The 20,472-nt window shown below is 39.7% G+C and overlaps 2 protein-coding genes across 4 annotated transcripts in view; both read left to right on the top strand.

Annotated features, from left to right (window-relative positions):
• The window catches only part of psmd14 (proteasome 26S subunit, non-ATPase 14), a 108,624-nt gene extending 104,579 nt beyond the window's left edge, over nt 1-4,045 (top strand). For both annotated transcript variants that reach the window (XM_043693868.1, XM_043693867.1), the window contains exon 11: nt 3,717-4,045. In XM_043693868.1, coding sequence (XP_043549803.1) covers nt 3,717-3,815 — 99 coding nt within the window. In that variant the 3' untranslated portion in view covers nt 3,816-4,045. The remainder of the gene's footprint in view (nt 1-3,716) is intronic.
• A 2,102-nt stretch (nt 4,046-6,147) lies between these two features.
• Nucleotides 6,148-12,836, top strand: LOC122551631 (T-box brain protein 1-like). 2 transcript variants are annotated; one of them, XM_043693865.1, is made up of 7 exons: nt 6,148-6,673; nt 7,379-7,522; nt 8,984-9,138; nt 9,372-9,493; nt 9,757-9,915; nt 10,325-10,386; nt 11,045-12,836. In XM_043693865.1, the coding sequence occupies exons 2-7, from the start codon at nt 7,479-7,481 to the stop codon at nt 11,973-11,975; spliced, it is 1,473 nt and encodes a 490-aa protein (XP_043549800.1). In that variant the 5' UTR covers nt 6,148-6,673; nt 7,379-7,478; the 3' UTR covers nt 11,976-12,836. The 2 variants fall into 2 exon arrangements, with proteins under 2 accessions (XP_043549800.1, XP_043549799.1); XM_043693864.1 differs by lacking the exons at nt 6,148-6,673; nt 7,379-7,522 and adding an exon at nt 7,585-8,480.
• Nucleotides 12,837-20,472: the final 7,636 nt, after the last annotated feature.

The following is a 20,472-nucleotide window of genomic DNA, read 5'->3' on the forward strand; positions in this document are numbered from 1 at the left end:
TGCACAAGACATGGGCTAACAGAATGGGCAGATAAGTGGCTGAAGGAATTTAAAGGGGAGAAGAGAAATGTGATGCAGTTTAGCAGAAGGGATAGAGGGACACTATATAAGCTTAATGGGACATTTCTGAAGAACGTTTAAGAGCTTTTTCTAAAACAAAAGAGAAAAAAATTTACGTTTATATTGCACCTTTCACAACCAAGATGTCTCTGAACTGTAAGACTAATGAACTACTTTTAAAGTTCAGTCACTGTTGTAGTGTAGCAACAAGATACCAATTACAGCAATGAGGTAAATATTAGAATCTTTTTGGCAATGTTAGCATTTTAGCTGAGGGATAAATATTCATAAGAACAACGGGGAGAACTTTAGATGCTAATACGACATTTTTATCTCAACTTCAGGGCAGATGGGGCTTTGATTTAGTATCTCCTCTGAAAGATAGCACTTTTGATAGCTGAGTGCTACATCAACCTAGATGATGTGCTAATATGGAAACAAAACTACCTCCCAGATTTTCCTTGAACACCATCCTGACTTCGAACTATATTGTTGTTCCTTCATTGTCAGTCAAAATCCTGAATTCCCTTCATAACAGCACTTTAGTGTCCATGTATCCCAAAGACTGCAGTGGTTCAAGAATATAGCTCACCACCAATTTCTTCAATGCAGTTTAGGGTAAGCTGATAATGCTGGCCTAACCAGTGATGCCCACATCCTATATACGCTTTGGAGTGGTACAAACACCACAGTCTTCTCACTGGGGTAGATTTGGCACCCCTGAACTTTTAATGATTAAAGTCATTAACTTTTTTCAGATGACTAAGCAGGACAGGAGGACATTTTAAGGTGCTCAATACCTCAGTGACTGATTCTTTACAAAAACAGCAAGTTGCAATAATAAAATTTACAAAACCTCTATATATCTACAATTTCAAGGCACTATCTTAATTGCAATGAGAAGTTTTATATGAGGTTCTTCCATTCCTGTGACTAACTAGCTTAATTAACATCATTATATTTTACTATCTCTAAATAATCTTCATTGTGATCAATGCTAATTGAAAAGAAACACAGCAAACTGGACAAAAATCTTTACTGAATAATCTTGTCTGGAAGGAAAATATGTTTAACCATGGTAGCTGACTAAATTAGTGGTTCACAACCTTTTCAGTTGAAGGGGCATTTCTCAAATTGATTTGTAATTGTGGACCCATTTCCCCCTTCTAAACTATGTTACGAATTCCTTATACATTTATATTTCAGAATCAAATGTTCATCAGTGTCCTCTTAAAGGAATTAGCTTGGGCTGTCTGCTTTAGTGAATATTAATATAATTGGTAATATCCAAACTTTAATGTTACATTCATAAGAATCATAGAGAGGTACAACAAGGAAACAGACCCTTAGGGCCAACTCGTCCATGCCGACCAGATGTCCTGAAGTCACCTAGTGCTATGTGCCAGCACTTAGCCCATATCTCTCTAAACCTTTCCTATTCATATTCCCATCCAGATGCCTTTTAAATGTTGTAATTATACCAGCTTCCACCACTTCCTCTGGCAGCTCATTCCATACACGCACTACCCTTTGCGTGAAAAAGTTGTCCCTTAAGTCCCTTTTTAAATCTTTCCCCCTTCACCCTAAACCAATGCCCTTCAGTTCTGGATTCCCCCTCCCCATAGAAAAGACCTTGTCTATTTACCCTATCCATTCCCCTCATGATTTTATAAAACTCTATAAGGTCACCCCTCAGTCTCCGATGCTCAGGGGAAAACAGCCCTAGCCTATCCAGCCTCTCCCTAACTCTCAAACCCTCCAAACGTGACAACATCCTTGTAAATCTTTTCTGAACCTTTCCAACTTTCATGACATTCTTCCGATAGGAGGGAGGCGAGAATTGCACACAGTACTCCAAAAGTGGCCTAACCAATATCCTATTCAACTGCAAATTGACCTCTCACCACCTATACTCAATGCTCTGACCAATAAAGGAAAGCATACCAATTGCCGCCTTCATTATCCTTTCAAGGAAATATGAACCTGCGCTCCAAGGTGTCTCTGTTCATCAACACAGCCCGGGACCTTACCATTAAGTGTATAAGTCGTGTTCTGATTTGCCTTTCCAAAATGCAGCACCTCACATTTATCTAAACTAAACTCCATTGGCTTCTCCTCAGCCCATTGGCCCATCTGATCAAGATCCCATTGTACCCTGAGGTAACCTTCTTTGTTGTCCACTACACCTCCATTCTTTGTCATCTGCAAACTTACCAACTATACCTCCTATGTTCACATCCAAATCATTTATAGAAATAACAAAAAGCAGTGGAACCAGCACCGATCCTTATGACACACCACTAGTCACAAGCCTCCAGTCTGAGTAGCAACCCTCCACCATCATCCACTGTCTTCTACCTTCAAGCCAGTTCTGTCGGCTAGTTCTCCCTGTATTCCATGTGATCTAACCTTGCTCGCCAGTCTACCATGAGGAGCCTTGTTGAAGTCCATATAGATCACATCCACCGCTCTGCCCTCATCAATCCTCTTCGTTACTTCAGGAAATCTCAATCTAGTGAGACATGATTTTCCACATACAAAGACATGTTGACTATTCCTTACCAGTCCTTGCCTTTCAGTTGAAAGATAATCTTAGTTTCAGCATAATGCCTGTTGAATACTTATCCATGTGACTCTGCTCTTTCGAGAGGGGATTTAAGTTTGATGGCTCCTATAACGAACACTGGCACCATTCAGAGTTGTATCCCTCTACCTCCTACAAACTCACTGCTTAGTTCCTAAGTGTTTCAGGGTGTTTTCTTCTGGCTTTGCAGTGGTATTACTGATAGACTGTCTAGTGCGCAGGATGTTTGTCACTGGGGGAAGCCTCCAGCAACTGAGACCATGACTTCAGTTCAGGTTCAACCACAGGCCCAGCTGCCTTATAAAGTTTGGCTTGGTTGGCTTTCTGTGCCCTCAGATAAAGGCCATATGGCAGCACCTTTTTACATCACCCAGCTCTAGCCCAAGCAATTTCAGTCCATTTCCAGTGTGCAGAGCTCATTGTCGGCTCTGCAAGGATTATAAATCAGTCTAAGCTCTTCTAATCTGATTATCTGTTTCTGGAGCTGCCATTGCTAAGCACACTTGGCAGTGCGGACCAGTATCTCAATATCCAAGTTTATTAAGCTCCCAAGCTTGACTTCAAATTGTCTGGTGAGCACACTCTTTGCTGTGTCACTTGAGTCAACAAAGGAAATCAAAGTAATGATCAACTGCAGGTACACTGGCATGCCCATGGTCTCTAGTTTGAGAATCTTTGTTCTAAACTGTGTTCCAGTCTGAGAATTGTGGTGATTGATTTGATCTCTCTACTGAATTGCGCTGTTGTAATGATCTCAAAAATATGAATCATATGCAATATGTATTTCCTTTTCTGGTATGGAATCTAAAAATTGTTTAATTTTTAGCTTTTAATTGTTTTATTTGTAAAAGTTGTAAAATATTTTCACAGTTGCATTGAATAAAATGATCTGCTAATGTTACTGAAGAATGTAGACATTATAATGGCTTGTTTTAGGTGCCATTGTAGAGTATCCAAAATATTAATGTTACAACAACGCAAGAAACTAGATAAATGTTTTTTTTTGGAAAATAATTGACTACCTTGAAAATGATCTATTTGTTCAATAACTTGTAACCTAATTGTTTCATAGGATCCAAAACGCCATTTGGAAGAGCATGTGGATGTTGTGATGACTTCAAATATTGTGCAGTGCCTAGCAGCCATGTTGGATACAGTTGTATTTAAATAATGAAATGTAAAGTAGTAGTGCATTGTTTTTTTTAAAATTGTATCATTAATGTTTGACTGGTAATACAGAGGCTGCTAAAAGCTTTACTTAAGTGTAGACGTTGGGACCTGCGAACAATGGTGTCACTGAGCAACCTGTCATTGCTTATTTTGATTCCATTGTTAAGAAGATGGATCTTATTTTCCTTGTTTAAAAATACATTGAAGATTAAACTTCATACTCAACTTTGATTTTAGTATTTTATTGTCAGTTTACTTTTATCATATCTCAAACAATAAAGTTAGATCTTCCCTTCAATTTGTAACAACTCTTCAATGCCACGAACATCAGATTTGTACTGAAACGGATTCCGTCATTTTGAAGACTTCAAAATGATGTGCTGCGGATTTTTAAAGCGCCAAACCTCAATCAGGCACACAAAAGCAGTTATGCATTTCTCTGATCCTTCCTTGTTTATTAAGAGCTGTTCAGCGCTGCTGAGGTAGCACATGTCTAACACCTCTAGGGTCGTAGCTGTGAATATGGCAGATGCTAAGGTCAAACTAGAATCTCGTCTGTGAAGAATGACATTTCTCAACCAACTGCTTGGCACAAAGAATGTTAAGATACATCAAACCATTAATTCATGGATAGAAGGCGGACAAGTTTTTTTAAAAGAAAACGAAAATGTTATCTGTTATGATTAACCTTGATACGATCCAGCAGTAATTTATGATTTGGCAGTTTTTGAACTATTATACGTCCAATAGAGGTAATCATATTTTAAAATTGATTGTATCACTTACTTGTAACAGGTTGGTGGAATTCGCATTTTCATGAAAGGAATTTAGGGAAACACGTTTATTAAAAAAAAGTTCGATGTCTCTCACTGGTTCTATAAACTGTATTCTTGCATAATCTAAACAGTTAATTATTCCAATATTGAACTCACTACGTCAGCCTGGAACAAGAAACATAATTAAATACAACTGCTGAAAATTTTCATAATATTGTTAGGTATCGTTATGTGAGCTTTACCGAAAGGTTTATTTTAACTACAGTAAAAGTCCCAATTTGGAGGTAAAAGAAGCCGACTTCAGCAAGGAGTTAATTTTGCCTAATCGATTTGCCCTCTGTGCCGGGATGTCAACATTGAACATCTCTGTTCTTGTTGCTGAAATCAGCTATAAGAAAATTGACTTTTTCCTACTGATTAAAGAATTGTTTTCAAAACTCTTAGGGTTGAAATTTAGAATATTCTCTGTTTTGGAAGAAGACATCCTCCTTTTCCCTCTTCAAGGTTATTCAGTAATCGAAAGAAAAGAGGTCTTTAACTCTCCTGCTGGTGCATTTTTCCAGTTCAGTAGCAAGTGTTCCGGATGGAACCCTTAGTAGTATTCTAGAGTTGTACAAACATCAATTTCCTACACAGGGTATTTATGCTAGTACGGATGTACATTTCACTAAAGACAATCTTGTATACGATGTTATAGTCTTCATTACTAGTTTTGGATTCGAAAGCTAAGGTCCACCGAACCATATTATACGTGCGTGAGCTATTTGTGTAATCACATAAAAATGTAATTAGGAAGATGAGCCAAGGAAACACATGACAGAAAATCCTTGTAGAAAATGTGCAAATTCACTTCAACCCCCTTTGCTCTCCCCTCGATTGCTATGCCACTTTCTCTGTCGTTAAATCTCTCGGGTTGGTTGGAGTGTAATCATTTATATAATGTAAGCGAAAAACAACGTGGCAGTTGTCACGTTGAATTAATCCCAGGAGTAGTTGATATATCCAAGTAAGGTGGCCTTCAGGTTTTAAAAATTATATGGTGATGGACGGCCGATGAAGTAGGTAACAAATATGATGGGTCTCTGGAATATGATGGCCCTGAAAAGTTACTTTTAAAGTCGAGCCTGACATGGATTTAACAATTATAACGGTGATCCGAATCTTGAATGTGGAACTTCGAGTTGTATTGATATAGGATCACCAGTACCGTTAGCGTACTTAGTTTCTAAATAAATCCCGAAATACTCAATCCCATTTTATGCGTCGACTTTTGATTCTTATATAGTTTAGTCATGTCTACGGCCTTTTGGCCGTTTTTCATCATCTTGGAGGTAGGTTGTGATTTGCTGAGTTTTTAATTTAACGATGCTAAGTGCTTATAAACACTACATTTTCGCTGCAGTAGAAAAATAAAGCGCACAGAGGAGCCAATATACTCAATGCAATTTCAAGTACCATTTTAGAGAAGCCTTTCTTTTTAGCGATTAAAAACTGTCAGTGTCCACCATATCACGGGCTCTTTCACACAGAAAAATAATTGGTCCTTTTCAAGCTGTGGTGCGGAACATCACGGGGGAATTCTGTTATTCACGAGGAATAATTATTAAAAGAAGTCCCTTTCATTGACAGCAATTCTTCCCGATTCTCAGAAGGCAATACACTGACTATATTTTACTAAATATTTTTGGTTCAATGTGAAATTGTTTAACTCTTTACGTTCTCTTAATCTTGTGAAATATCTGATCTGAATCAACTTCAGTGTGCATACCTACATTTTGCATGAATATGAAAAAAATCTAATTTATAATTGGGTAAATTGTTCACATCAGTAATGCTTCGCAATACGGCCTTGGCAGTTTGAGTAGAAATGGGAGACTTTCTCTTAAAATGGACTAACGCCCTCAAATTAGACCAATGATTTGTGAGATATAATTGAGTATATATTTTGTAATTTGCTATTGATAAGGTTTGCGTGTAACTTTTGTGAATTGCTTTCGAGATGCGAGTTCCAATCTGCCGTGAAAGCGTGACGTTTATTTTCAACAATACAACTCCTTAAGTAGCCGTCTTGAGGATGTATCAGGTATAACAAGTTTATTCCCAGTGCTTTTCCCAGGTCATTAGAAAGGAAATGAACCGAGCCACTTGTAAAAGTGTACTTAGTTCTTTACGCTGAAACATTCTTTTGTAACTTCACAGTTACTTAATATTTAAAGTATCAATGTTCTCTATGTGCTGAAAGCATGATGCATTAATATTGAATTTTTAGATCAAAATCTCATGATTTGTTTATGTTCGAGTGAGAATTTAAGAATCATAATTGTTTTCTAAAAGTGTAAAATCATTTGTTCCTGGTGTTCGGTTATATTATTGCGCACTCAAAAGCAAAGATTTTTGAAAAGCTCCCAAGACCATTAAAAGATACCCCAAAGACAGCGTCAGTTTTATGCGAGTCTTAAATATTTCAACGATGACTTTCTGAAATACACATTCGCTAATGTGATATGTACAGTTGAAGTAACTGTACGCCAGTACAAAAATATTGTTTGAACACCCGATCACAAAAAGAGCATGCCTGTTAAATTGTTGAATTACGAGAGCACCGCTCTTCGAATCATGACTATTACTCTATTTATAGTTGAAAACATTATTTTTCCGTGTAACTGAATCATTTGTTTTAACTAGTTTTTGTTTTTGTTATCCGATCATTAAATAATCAGTATTTCGGTAAATGCAGATGTGGAAAAGCCAACTCTACAACAATTTATTGGACCCTTATCCTTTCCAGTTTCGCCCAGTCGTATCCGTCGACTCTTCCTGGCTGGAACACTATCCAAAAACAGGGATGGAAGGTTGCTTGTTAGTAACACGCAGACTGTCTTTCTAAAATGAGATCATCTTGCAATTTGCCATCATTGCCATTAGGACTCAGGTGATTATACTAATTAATGTCTGTCTAATTAAATTACTGTCAGCGGTTAACCAATAGCAAGAGCCGTTTCATTAGCTGTGCAACCGGGAAGATCAAAAGTGAGTCCTTCCCTACTATTGCAAAGTGTCAATTGGCCAATCGCTTTTCGGTTGGGGGGGAGAGGTAAAAAACTAGTACAAGCCTTTGTGAGAGGGCTTAAAGAATTGCTTTCAAGCGGGTTGGGTTTTTGCATCTGCTGCCGAGGGTTTCTATAGGGTGAGGTGCTTACTTATTAAGCTATGCAGTTGGAGCACTGCTTATCTTCATCTATAATGCTCCCCAAGAAATTTCTGAATGTGAATAGCACTTATCCCAACAGTGAGCTTACTTTACATGATCCCATCATCTCGGCCAGTGACAACCTCGAAAGAAGTTCACCTCTGAAAAAAATTACCAGGGGGATGACGAATCAATCAGAGACAGACAATTTTTCTGACTCCAAGGACGCGTCGGGGGACGTCCAGAGAAGCAAGCTCTCTCCTGTTTTGGACGGGGTCTCTGAAATTCGTCATAATTTCGATGGATCAGCGGCAGACAGATATCTCCTGTCACAATCGAGCCAACCACAGCAACCGACTGCTGCTCCTAGTGCTATGTTTCCTTACACTGGCCAGCATGGACCAACACATCCCGCTTTTTCTATTAGCAGTCCGAGCAGGTATATGGCTCACCATCCTGTGATCACGAATGGAGCCTACAACAGTATTTTGTCCAATTCTTCGCCTCAAGGCTACCCGGCTGCTGGTTACCCTTACCCTCAACAGTATGGACATAGCTATCAGGGAGGACCTTTCTATCAATTTTCTTCTGGTCAACCAGGACTAGTCCCCGGCAAAGCCCAGGTGTACTTGTGTAATAGGCCACTGTGGCTTAAATTCCATAGACATCAAACAGAAATGATCATCACGAAACAAGGCAGGTAAGTGGACTTGTTTTTTTTTCATTCAATGCCGCGCAATTTTACCATTCCAGATTAGACAAAGCGAAAGCTTACTTGATCGGCAAAATTTTCAGTTGAAACATTGTTACCGGTACATAACCGTGTCTGTTTCTTTGGGATGGTGCGAAACAGGCTTTCGTATTTCTACCAGTCTCTAGAGACCGGATAGGTTTGGTTCTGATTAAGAATGGGTGACGAGCTGTACAAGTTGCGTTTAGGTTGAAGCGAGTGACCAGTTCCTGAGACTTTTTAAAATTAATTATTCGAGGAGTCCAAATGTAAAATGATATTATTTCTGAAGAGGTGCAAGGAAATGTGCAGAAACATCTTCCAGAATCTCAATGCGTAACATTTTCAAAAGCTGAATTACACACAAAAAAACAAATGAACTGAGAATGCATGTCAGAGTGCAACACCAAGTACACGCCTGTTTTAATGCCCATCTGATTTATTTCCTGCGTAAATGTTGCTCTCTGTTTCAGGCGGATGTTTCCATTTTTGAGTTTTAACATCTCCGGTCTGGACCCCACTGCACATTACAATATCTTTGTTGATATTATATTGGCCGATCCCAATCACTGGCGATTCCAGGGAGGAAAATGGGTTCCTTGTGGGAAAGCGGATACCAATGTGCAAGGCAAGTTATTCTAACTTGTGCCGCTTTACATCAGCGAGTGGGACTATGGTTGAATAATAACTAATTTGGTAATTGTTTCCCAGAGTTGTACTATTTTCCCCCAATATTCTTAAATCGAACCTGCTGCATTTTATGACTTTACTGACTTGCGATACATTTTTCCACATTGGAAGTAACGTTCCATTACTGAATTAACCGGACCGTGCTTGTTTCTGGATGTCTGTCTTCTACAGGTAACAGGATCTACATGCACCCAGATTCGCCAAACACAGGTGCTCACTGGATGAGACAAGAAATTTCCTTCGGCAAATTAAAATTGACCAATAATAAGGGAGCATCGAACAATAACGGCCAGGTAATGCCTTTGTTTGGATTAAAAGCTGATCGTTTTGTGTGTATTGTTAATGAATTCCAAGGAAAAAATCAACGTTTTAATGACTTAATATACTGAAATCAACTGACCGACGATTCCTTGGTACATGTAAGCTGGTTTTTGACGAGATGTTGTGTGACAGCTTAAAAGCTAAAATATACGGAACGTGATTTTTACTTAGCCGACTGTGGATTTAAAAAGACAGAAAAATAAAGCATTTCCATGTTGTTCTTTTGTCCTGACAGATGGTGGTTCTACAGTCTCTCCATAAATATCAACCTCGACTACACGTAGTTGAAGTGAATGAGGATGGAGCAGAGGATTCGAATCAGCCGGGCAGAGTTCAGACCTTCACTTTCCCAGAAACACAGTTCATAGCAGTTACCGCGTATCAAAATACAGATGTAAGGAATTAATTGAGAATGCAAAACGTTTGAATTATACTTAAGAATAATTATTTAACATTTTTTTTCACTGGGACATAATGAAACACGTTTCAAACCTTTGAGTGGAACGCAACTACATTACACTTGACGAATTTTATGTGGCATTCTAGAGGATTTGTTGAACACTTTGCATTCCTGATTATTAAAACACTGACATAATTGTGCCAGTTGTAATTGAAAAGAATCACTCCCTGAAACCCAGTTTATACGACAATTGTGGTCGACTCACTCGATTTCACAAATAACTTTTATTTTTTGAAGAAATAATTTTCGACGCAATTTACATTAATGTTTTAAGAATCTGTCTGCACATAGTTTGGTTGCTAAGAAACGAGTGACTGATTTCTATTGAAATTTTGTTCAACAGATCACACAGTTGAAAATAGACCACAATCCCTTTGCCAAAGGATTTAGAGATAACTATGATACGTAAGTTTGCACTTCAATTTGTTTTATTAAGAAACCTGCTAAATGGACGGTATGACATTCTGTTCACACCTACGTTTTAAATGCTGTGATTTTTTTGGGGGGAAAAAATTGGTAAACGATTGAGTTGTCAAAGTATTTTAAATCTGGACACTTGACACATCACTAGTTAAAATGCAGCTGTTGCTTTTGATATGGTTAAAGGGAGATATGACTGCTCGGTTTGTATTTCTTAACGTGGTGTTCTTAAATGCTTAATGTCCAATGCTCCGTCGCAGGAAAAGCGCCAAGTGCAGGATGCAGCTATTGTATTAAATGCACAGTGCTGGAAATCTGAAAGTGCTGGAGCGATGGCAGGTCTTGTTTGACTCCGTTTTCTCTACAGATGCTGCCAGACCTCCTGTGCTTTCTCCAGTCCTCTTTTTGTTTTGTTTCTACTAGAGAGTTCGCCACAAGATGTTCGTGGCGTCCTCTGGGGAACAAGACACGAACTGGACACTGACTTTTTTTTTAAATATAAAATATGTGGTCCTACTGACTTTTAAAATCCTTGGGTGGGTGGTCAATCTGATGTGAATCCGCTTCTTTCTTAAAAACTGGAGGCAAGTGACTGATGGGTTTTGATGCATCTTGTGATTTTTTTTTCTCTGCTCACTGACAGGATCTACACTGGCTGCGAGGTTGACCGACTCACCCCGTCGCCGAGTGACTCTCCCCGGTCTCAGATCGTCCCCAGCAGCCGATACGCCGTCACCCAGTCTTTCCTGCAGGAGCAGTTTGTGAACAACTACGCCAAGGCGCGGTTCCACCACGGCGGCCCGGGCGCTGCAGCGGCGGGAGGAGGAGGAGGAGTAGGAGCCGGCGGCGGTGGAGGTGGTGGAGCTGAGCGGAGTGTCCCCCACAGTAACGGGCTGCTGTCCCCGCAGCAAGCGGAGGAGCCGGCCACACCGTCCCCGCAGCGCTGGTTCGTCACCCCGCTGCAGCAGCCGGCCAACAACCGCCTCGACTTCTCGGCGTACGACACCGACTTCGCCGGCAACGCCATCCTGTCGTACGGGGTCGGGGTGAAGGCGCTGCCGCTGCAGGCCAGCACCCGGCCCCTGGGCTACTACCCAGATCCGTCCGGCTGGGGCGCACGCAGCCCGCAGTACTCGTGCAAATCGAGCTCGGTGCTGCCCTGGGCCCGCGGAGCCTCCACTAACTCGTACCTGGAAGAGGCGGCGGCGGCGGCTGCAGCGGCGGCGGCGGCGGCTGAGGGTTTGGCTCCGGGTCCCGGGCCGGGCTCGGACCGCTCGCCCCTGGCGGCCGCCGCCGAGGACACCAAACCCAAGGAGCTGCCGGACTCGGCCTGGATCGAGGCACCGTCGTCCATCAAGTCCATCGACTCCGGAGACTCGGGTATCTACGAACAGGCCAAGAGGAGGCGCATCTCTGCGGACGGTCCCCCACCTCCGGGCCCAGCCCCAGCCCCGGCCCCGGCCACGGCCACCGAGAGCCCGTCTCCCCTGAAGAGTGAGACGCTGACCCCGAGAGACTGCGAGAAAAACTGCGCCAAGGAGATGGCCTTTTACGGCTTCTACTCTCACACCTAGAGCGCCCCGCGGGGCAAACTCCCGCCTGGCTTTTAAAACTGATCACCCCCTGCGCCCCCTCCTCGGAAATGCCAAAAGCCAAACCTGCTGGTGCCAACATCGAGTTTAATTTGTTGCACAAAGATGCCCTTTTCTCTCCCTGGTTGTGGTGGTGATGGTGATGATGCCTGTGACCAATGGTAACCCTGGGCTCGGATGCACAGGCCGGTGTTTTGTTAAAACCCTGTTTGTGTTTTATTGTGATAAATAATTATAAAACTGTGAAGTTCAAAAGCAGTGTGTTCACCTGTACAGACATTTCGCTTTTCCTCTTCCATTCTCTTCTCCCCCTCCCCTTCGTGTATTTCAATTGAAACTTTGGGGTATGTAAATTGTGTCTGTACAGGAAACTTTTATTCAATTCTTATTTGACCAACTTTTTGTAGTTGGAAGTAAGCCAGTTCTATCTAATCACATGTACAGATTATTTTAAACGGTAGATCAGTGGCATTTTGCGTGACTTGCCTTCGAATGGCCCGGATTATAGACTAAGATTTTAATGCATTTTTTTTGTAGAAACGTAGAATTATAGAGTTTTAATTCCTGAAGTTGCTGCCCCGTTGTTTAAATGACAGAGTTCCTCTCAAAGAAAGTATATTATGGTCTGTTTGCAATAGGGATTGGGAGGGGGGAGGGTCACGATGCTTTTCAGGGTTGATATGTAAATTTTGTCCATTTCTGTAAAGATATTATCGTGCTTGTATATGGATAACATTTCATCCCGTTCCAGTCTGTGAAGTGAATGTCACAGAATTTGTTTTTTTTTTGCCAGTTTGTATACATTTCATGTCTAAAATGAAATAATAAAAAATGTGAAATCTTTGCCAAGACTTGCAAGTATTTAATTCTTTGATATAGTATTCCATTTTGCGCTAGGACCTCCTTTTGCGTGTTTGTAGAATCTCTTAAACGTATCATTTTTTTTTAACTGTCGCAGCAGCTAGTTATTGACCACGTATTAACAAATACAGTTGAATAGTCATGGATTGTAATGCTTATGAATTACATCCCTTTCATCATACTTTGACTTCCCTAAATTAAGAAAATCGCTTACGCGCTTACACTTTTACAAAATATTAGGAAATTTCCTAAGATTCCGTTAAAAGATTTGGATTTCCCGATATTATCGCGCGAACTTCATTTTTTTAAGGTCCACTGAAACATTTTGTTTTTTGCTTGGCACAAATGCTGTGCCAGTTTGTAATGCTCATGTTCTCGGTTAGTTGAAGGTGCAAGTCAGCACGTTAATTGCGCTTTTGTGGCAATGCACCTTAATGTTTCTATTTCTTGGGCGACTTTACAATCAATTGCTTGCTTGACAGATCTGTTGACTGCCTCAAACTTTGGCATGGATATGATTTTACTTCCACTAGCTAAGCCCAAAACCCTTTCTAAATCGACAGTAAATCGTGCGAATATGTAGAAATTATTATTCATTTAATAGCCTCATTTCCTACTGCCTCTTTACACCTGAGTATTATGGTAACCTTTTCTGTTCAGAAATCGATTTAAATTAGTTGGCATTTTAATCGTAATTGAAAATCTGTCCCGAGCTTTTCCATTTCCGGTTTTATTCATTACGATCTAAATGAGTTCCTAACTTAATATGAAATCTATTAGAAAGGAATATATTTTGTACGGATTTGAAAGGAATTTTTCATTTTTATGCTATTGTTGGATTTTAAAATGATGCATTTGAGCGTTCAATTTTAAGTTTGATTTCCCTATTATACATTCCTTTTGGGGTAGTGTGATATTCCCAAGTAGTCGCAGTCAACCTCCCTTGAAGCCAACATTTAGTTTTATAGATATTCTAGAATAAAATCAGAAACGTACTTTTATTCCGTATTATATACATATGTCCAGTTCATTAGATTGCAGGGCTTTAAATAACAAGCATAGCACTTAATAGCATTTAAAAACGATTGCTCTACAACAGACCTATATGCTTGTGTCAATGCAAAATCTATGAAATGTATCTAAGAAGAATATGTTGAAGAGTTTGGGTTTTTGACCCCGAGCTTTTCGGTCTCACTATAGACCAGTTAACAATGTACAAGATGAAACCATCGTGAGGTTAATGGATAATTGGATATATGGTAGATAATTTGCTTTAAATTCTTTGACAAATGTAACCGCAAGCGTGCTCCCAAAACAACAGCTTGACAGTTTTTTTTTGTAATCCTTTTATCTTTACTGCCCATTAATTCGATCGGGTATCTTCTAATAGCATTAACTTCATTTGACACCCTTTTAAAAACTTTGATTCACTTGAACTTTAACCAAAAGATGTTCAATACCTTCAGATAAAACTCGATGTTTGACTAGAAGCAGTAATTGACGCTAATCTTTTGTGGATTTCAACACCTGAAAAACAACAACTCGCAATGCCCTTCCTTCCGAATATAACAAGAACACAGCACACACCACAACAGAGCAAATCTCTAACAGTTTGTTGTTCGTTTATTTAAACCCTTCGCTGGTTTTAGATCAGCGCTTACAAGTTGCTTTTTCCAAATATAACGTGCTTATAATATGACATTCTTTTCCATGAGTTACTCTGATGCGAAACTATATATAGTTTCACCTTCATCTGATGAAGGAGCGACACTCCGAAAGCTAGTGTGCTTCCAATTAAACCTGTTGGACTATAACCTGGTATTGTGTGACTTTTAACTTTGTACACCCCAGTCCAACACCGGCATCTCCGAATTACAATATATATGTTAGCAAATAGTTTACCTGTTTCACGTGTCATGCGGCAGTCTATGCCTGGAGTGAGCAATGCTGTTGCTCGGTAACAAAGATGAATTTTGAACGTTAGCAAACGAATGCAAAATGTTGAGAAACGGGGAACATATAGAGTGTAAATATATATTCTTTCTAATCCCCTTCGCTTCGAGTGCAATGTTTAAATGGTAAGATCTATAGACTGAGCAGAGGACTGCTTGTTTAGTGTTCAGATAACTTCGCAGTTTTTACATTTTTAGGGGTCGAATCTTTGAGAGGTCACATTCAATATCTTGTGCTGCTGCAATCCTGATTTCCAGCCGTTTCAGGAGTATGGCTAATATCTTTATCATATTTGAGTCCTGTAAGTGTGCGAATAATATCATAAAAACAAGCGGACAGGCTTTCGTTCGAAAAAAAAATGTTACTTGAGCAATGGAAGGACTCATTACCGGTGTCTAACACAAGTCAACCTGCAAAGGACAACCATTCCCGCACATCTGTAGAAGGACTTGCGGGCTGTTAGAGAATGGGGAAATGTTGACTCAGGTTTGTTAGTTTCCTCGCAGATTTCACCTTTTGAAGATCTCGGTTTGCTGTTCGAGACCAGGCTAGTTGTCTGCTGCTGGATAATATAGCTCGGTTTTTGGATGTGGCACCTGACCCTTAAAAACACGCGCAATGTAGGTCAGACAGTGGCATTTCACATCTCTTATCTATGATTTGTTTTTAATGGGTGTTACACAGAAGAAGCAATTTAAATAACTCAGTATCTATCAGAATATTTGGGGAAAAATGCGCCAACTAACTTCTCTGATGTCTCTTTAGTATTCCAGCCTGTGTTGTCCCCCGTCTATCTTTCGATCTTTTGTGAAGTGCATTCAAGGCTGAATTCGGAATGTTCGTGATGAACTTGATTATATTCCTAGATTGTTGTCTCAAGGCGAAAGCCTCATCAAGAAAACGAATTCCCTGAAAACACATTAGCGAGACCATTAGCTGCAAGTACCTTATTAGGTCTGTATTCTCGATATGGCATATAATAGACTCCCATGATGAAAAGATATTGGGCTACGATCAGAGACAACCAGGCCAAATAAATCACTCTCTAACTTCCCAAATCCAATCTATATCGTCGCCTGGAGTGTAAATTGCAAGTATTTAATACTCCCTCCCTTCCCCCCCCACGCATAATGTCCAATTATAGTTAGACTGTGCCCCGTAGTTTAATATTCACATGAATGACAAAGAGTTATGTTTAACATTTCGAGGTGATTTAAATTAGTACCGTGCCCTGCCACTTCCCTCTCCAGATATGTAAGTCAGTGTTATTTCCAACCAGTTACTCCGGCTACATACTTCACTCTGGCCAACTGTTTCTCACAAAGATACATGTTCGTGTGACAGAGCTATTTACTTATATCTGAAGGAACTCCCTTTGTCAAGAATGAAGTGTGCAATCCATATGGGAATATATTAGATCCCCCAGACCCGGAGAGTTCAGACATAAAGCTGGCAGGATAAAGATGTAAATATCTTGCATGTATGATGGAGCTGGTGGTTAACTGGCTAAAATCCCGCGCCTTGCCAGCACAGCTTCCCGGTCTTCCTTCAGCTGGGACCATTGCTGCATTCACCTACAGGTTATCTCCAAGCGAAGGGAGGAGTTCCACTTCCGGTCCATGGCACACCTTCCAGATTCTGACAGGGTCTGCTATTATTTGTTAATTTTTTCTTTTTGACCGAGAGTACTTTGACCGAGTCCAAAAACAGAATGTTCTACGAAATAAAATGTTAGAAATAAGCAGCAAATCAGACAGCATCTGCTGGAGACAGAAACAGAGGTTAATGTCGCAGGAGCTATAGGAAAAGGCTGAAAAGGCTGGGGCTTTCCCCCTGGAGTGTCGGAGGCTGAGGGATGACATTGTCGACGTTTATAAAATCATGAGGGGCATGGCTACCGTAAATAGGAAAAACCAGGGCAGGGGAGTCCAAAACTAGAAGGTGTAGGTTTAAGGTAAAAGATTTAAAAGGGCAACTTTTTCATGCAGAGGGTAGTGTATGGAAAGAGGTACCAGAGGAAGTGGTGGAGGCTAGTATAATTACAGCATTTAAAGGCAACTGGATGGGAACATGAATAGGAAGAGTTTAGAGGGCTATGGGCCAAATGCTGGTCCATAGTACTAGGTCAAATTGGGCTAGGGTGTCTGGGAATTGGACAGAAGGGCTGTTACCATGCTGCATAACTCTATGACTGTATGCGCACGATCTTTCATCCGAACTCCCAGCTGAACCGAACAGCCCATCGTGACTGTATTTCATAAAGTACTTGGAAGGTTGTAAAGCACTTTCACGTGTCTTGTGGTCCTGAGAGACAGCGTATCAATGGATTCAAAAGGCATTTGGTGTCCCTGCCAGGAAGGAATTGCGTTCAGGTTTAGACCATTCTGTATGGTCACCTACCTCAGCCTCTGCTGCATCTCCTTTGATGTCATTGATATTTAGAAATTATCCACCTTGAACATCCTTGAACATTCTCAATACTTGAACTTTTACAGCTTTCTGGAAAATTCCAAAGATTCATTGCCCTCTGAATGAAGAAATTCCTCCTAAACAGCTGATTGCTTATTCAGAGTCTGAGTTCTTGATTTTTGATATCCCAGTGAGGGGAAACATTTTTTTCTGCAGCTACTTAGCTCATCCCTTTAAGAATCCTGTAGGTTTCAATGATCACCACTGATTCTTCTTACTCAAAGAATGCAGCTCAGCCTCTTCAATCTCATTCACAGGCCAGTCTTGTTATCCCAGGAATTATTCTAGTAAACGTCTGCTATGTTTCCTTGATGGAGAGTATATCTTTTTGTAAATAAGGGGATCAAACTACACACAATATTTCAGTTGTGATCTGGATTATTCTCCATACAATTGAAGCAAGACATTTTTTTTCCTCCTTTTGCAATAATGCCTAACATGCAATCTGCCGTTGTGGTGCAATGGTGGTATCCTTCCCTCTGGAGGTGTGTCATGACATCAGAACAGATTGATTTAAAATGCCTAACATTTTTTTTCTAATTTGTTGCTGCACCTGCATGTTAGCATTCAACGATTTATGAACAAGAATTCACTGGTTTTTTGAACATCAAAACTTCCCAACTTAAACAACACTCAGTACCTCTGTTCCTCCTGATAACCTTATATTTATCCACATAATATTCCATTTGTCATATCCCCTCAAAGCCTCATCCAGAAAACATCATTTTATACCTTGCATTGCTTATTCACTTCAAAATATTATAATTGGTCCGCATATTCAAATCTTTGACATTGATTCTGAACAGATGAGACCAAAGCACTCATCTTTGTGACACATTAATAGTCATAGCCTGTCAACCTGAGAATGATCCATCAACTCTAACTCTCCATTAACAAATCCTTAATCCTCACCAATCAACCAAGCACCTATCCAATAATTTTTCCAGTGTGGAACCTTATCAAAAGCCATCTGAGAAATCCAAATACACCACATCCACTGGTCCCTCATATCTACTTTGCTGGTAACAACATAAACAAATCTCTAACAGATGTATCGAGCATGATTTCTGCTTCATAAATTCATGTTGACCCTACCTATCAGGGCATTATTTACTTTTTTTTATTTTCTATTTTCACATCCTTAATGTTAGACTTTTGTATTTTTCTTATTACTGACATTAGGCTAACAAGGCTATGGTTCCTCAGTTTCTCCCTTCATCCTTTCTGAAATAACAAAGTTGCATTTGCAACCTTACAACCTGCAGATGCCATTACAGAATCTGTACAACTTTGAAAGATGGCCATCAATACATTACTAACTTTGTTGCCATCACTTTCAACACTGCATACAGGATCCTGGTGACTTTTTAACTTTCTGTTCCATTAGTTTCACCAATATGACATTTTGACTGACAGTAATTTCTTTTGATTCCTCATTCTCATTAATCCTTGGATCTCTATTATTTCTGGGAGATTTTTTGTATCTTCCTCAGTGAAGACAGACACAAAATAATCAATTGGCTTCTCTACCATTTGCTTATTTTCCATCGTAAATTCTTCTGCATCTGCTTGTATTGGACTCCATATTTGCATTTGCATTTCTGCTTCTTTTCACATGCTCATAGAAGCTTTTACAACCTATTTTATGTTTCTTCCTAATTTATTATGTTCTATACTCCCTCTCTTTTTCAGTTTCTTGTACTTCTTTTGCTTAATTTTAAAACACCCCCCAGTTCAATAATACTTTGATGGCAATTTTACAAACCTCCACTTTTGATCAACCACAATCTTTAACTTCTCATTTAGCCATAGCTGTCTCTCTATTCCTGTTTGCTTTTTTTTGCATTAATGAAATGTAGGTTTGTTGTAAAGTATGCATTAATTCTTTAAATATGACCCATTGCCACTAAATCTTTTAATGTATTTCCAAATGATCTACTGGTTATTGATGGCTCAATTCATTGCTCCAGAAAATAGTTTTGCACATATTCTTCAAAATTATCCTCCACAGAATTTTTGCTCATTCGATTTGTTCAGTGTATATATTGATTAAAGTCACCCATGATTACTGCATTCCCTAGTTATGTGCTTCTCTAATTTATTCCACACCCTGCACTATCACTGTTGTTAAGTAGCTTATAAACAACTTTTATCAATATTTGCTGCCTCTTGTTGTTTCTAAACTCTATTCAGACAGATTCTGCATCTTCTCATCTAAGATCCATTCTCACTCATACACTGACTTCACCCCTGATTAGCAGCACCACTCCACTTTATTTTCCTTTGTTCCTTTCATTCTATCTCTTTATCATTATTCTGTCTTTTGACTCCGTTGAGCATTGTTGTCAATTGGCAAATTGCCAACCTACCAGTCTTGGGTTGTGTCTTGAGTTCCTCACGAACAGCTTAATAAACAACACAACTAACCATTATATATGTGAGACTTGCCATCATTCATTTGATCATAGTATGGAAGCACATTGTACCCCACTGAATGGTGCAGAGCTGAAAAGGTAGCTGCTTGCTTTCCTTCAATCCAGTCTTGTTAGCAACTAAGTCCTGGTAATTATACCTTTATGTTCTTGCACTTGGACATCAGGTAATGTTTTCTGGCTGCTGTCACTCTGAAATTCAATGTTTCCTTATTAATTATATGATTGTTAGATCCCATCAATGTGATGGAAGGATATACACAAAACCTTTTGATTCATGAAAGCCACATTAATGGTCCAGTGATTTGATATATGTTTACATATTAAACATATAAGATATGCATGTTAAAACCTCTTTCAGTGTTTTGAAATAAGTTATATTCTCATGAAAATCTTGAATTAACCAGGTATATTGGAGCTTTAACATTACTTTCAGGAACAGACTTCCAATTATTTTCAACTTTTATGCAGCAAATTCACCAAATGGTTTTAAACTAGGGGCCAATACAGTTCCCAAAGCAATTTATTTGAGTGATTTGTCGCAGGGTAGTACCAACTGGTGCTCCAATTCACAGGCAGCAAGTTTCTGTCTTAATTATATTGCCGTGGGGAGCTGCTGAGCAGCAACCTGGTGCTTTCCAAAAAGGAGGAAGGGAAAACTGGAGGGCCAATTAGTTTCAAACGGCCTCTGAAGAGTGTTGTGTATATACATATGGGAGTAGGTTCCTAGTTTATTTTAGTTAAGGAAGAGAGAATTATGATTC

Source organism: Chiloscyllium plagiosum, chromosome 7, assembly GCF_004010195.1.
Source record: "Chiloscyllium plagiosum isolate BGI_BamShark_2017 chromosome 7, ASM401019v2, whole genome shotgun sequence".
Classification (NCBI taxonomy): Eukaryota; Metazoa; Chordata; class Chondrichthyes; order Orectolobiformes; family Hemiscylliidae; genus Chiloscyllium; species Chiloscyllium plagiosum.

Coding starts and splice junctions, on each gene's coding strand:
- LOC122551631 (XM_043693864.1), top strand. CDS start 7,801: ATGCAGTTGGAGCACTGCTTATCTTCATCTATAATGCTCCCCAAGAAA. Junction 9,139..9,371: donor AGCGGATACCAATGTGCAAG/GCAAGTTATTCT, acceptor TGTCTTCTACAG/GTAACAGGATCTACATGCAC. Junction 9,494..9,756: donor CATCGAACAATAACGGCCAG/GTAATGCCTTTG, acceptor TTGTCCTGACAG/ATGGTGGTTCTACAGTCTCT.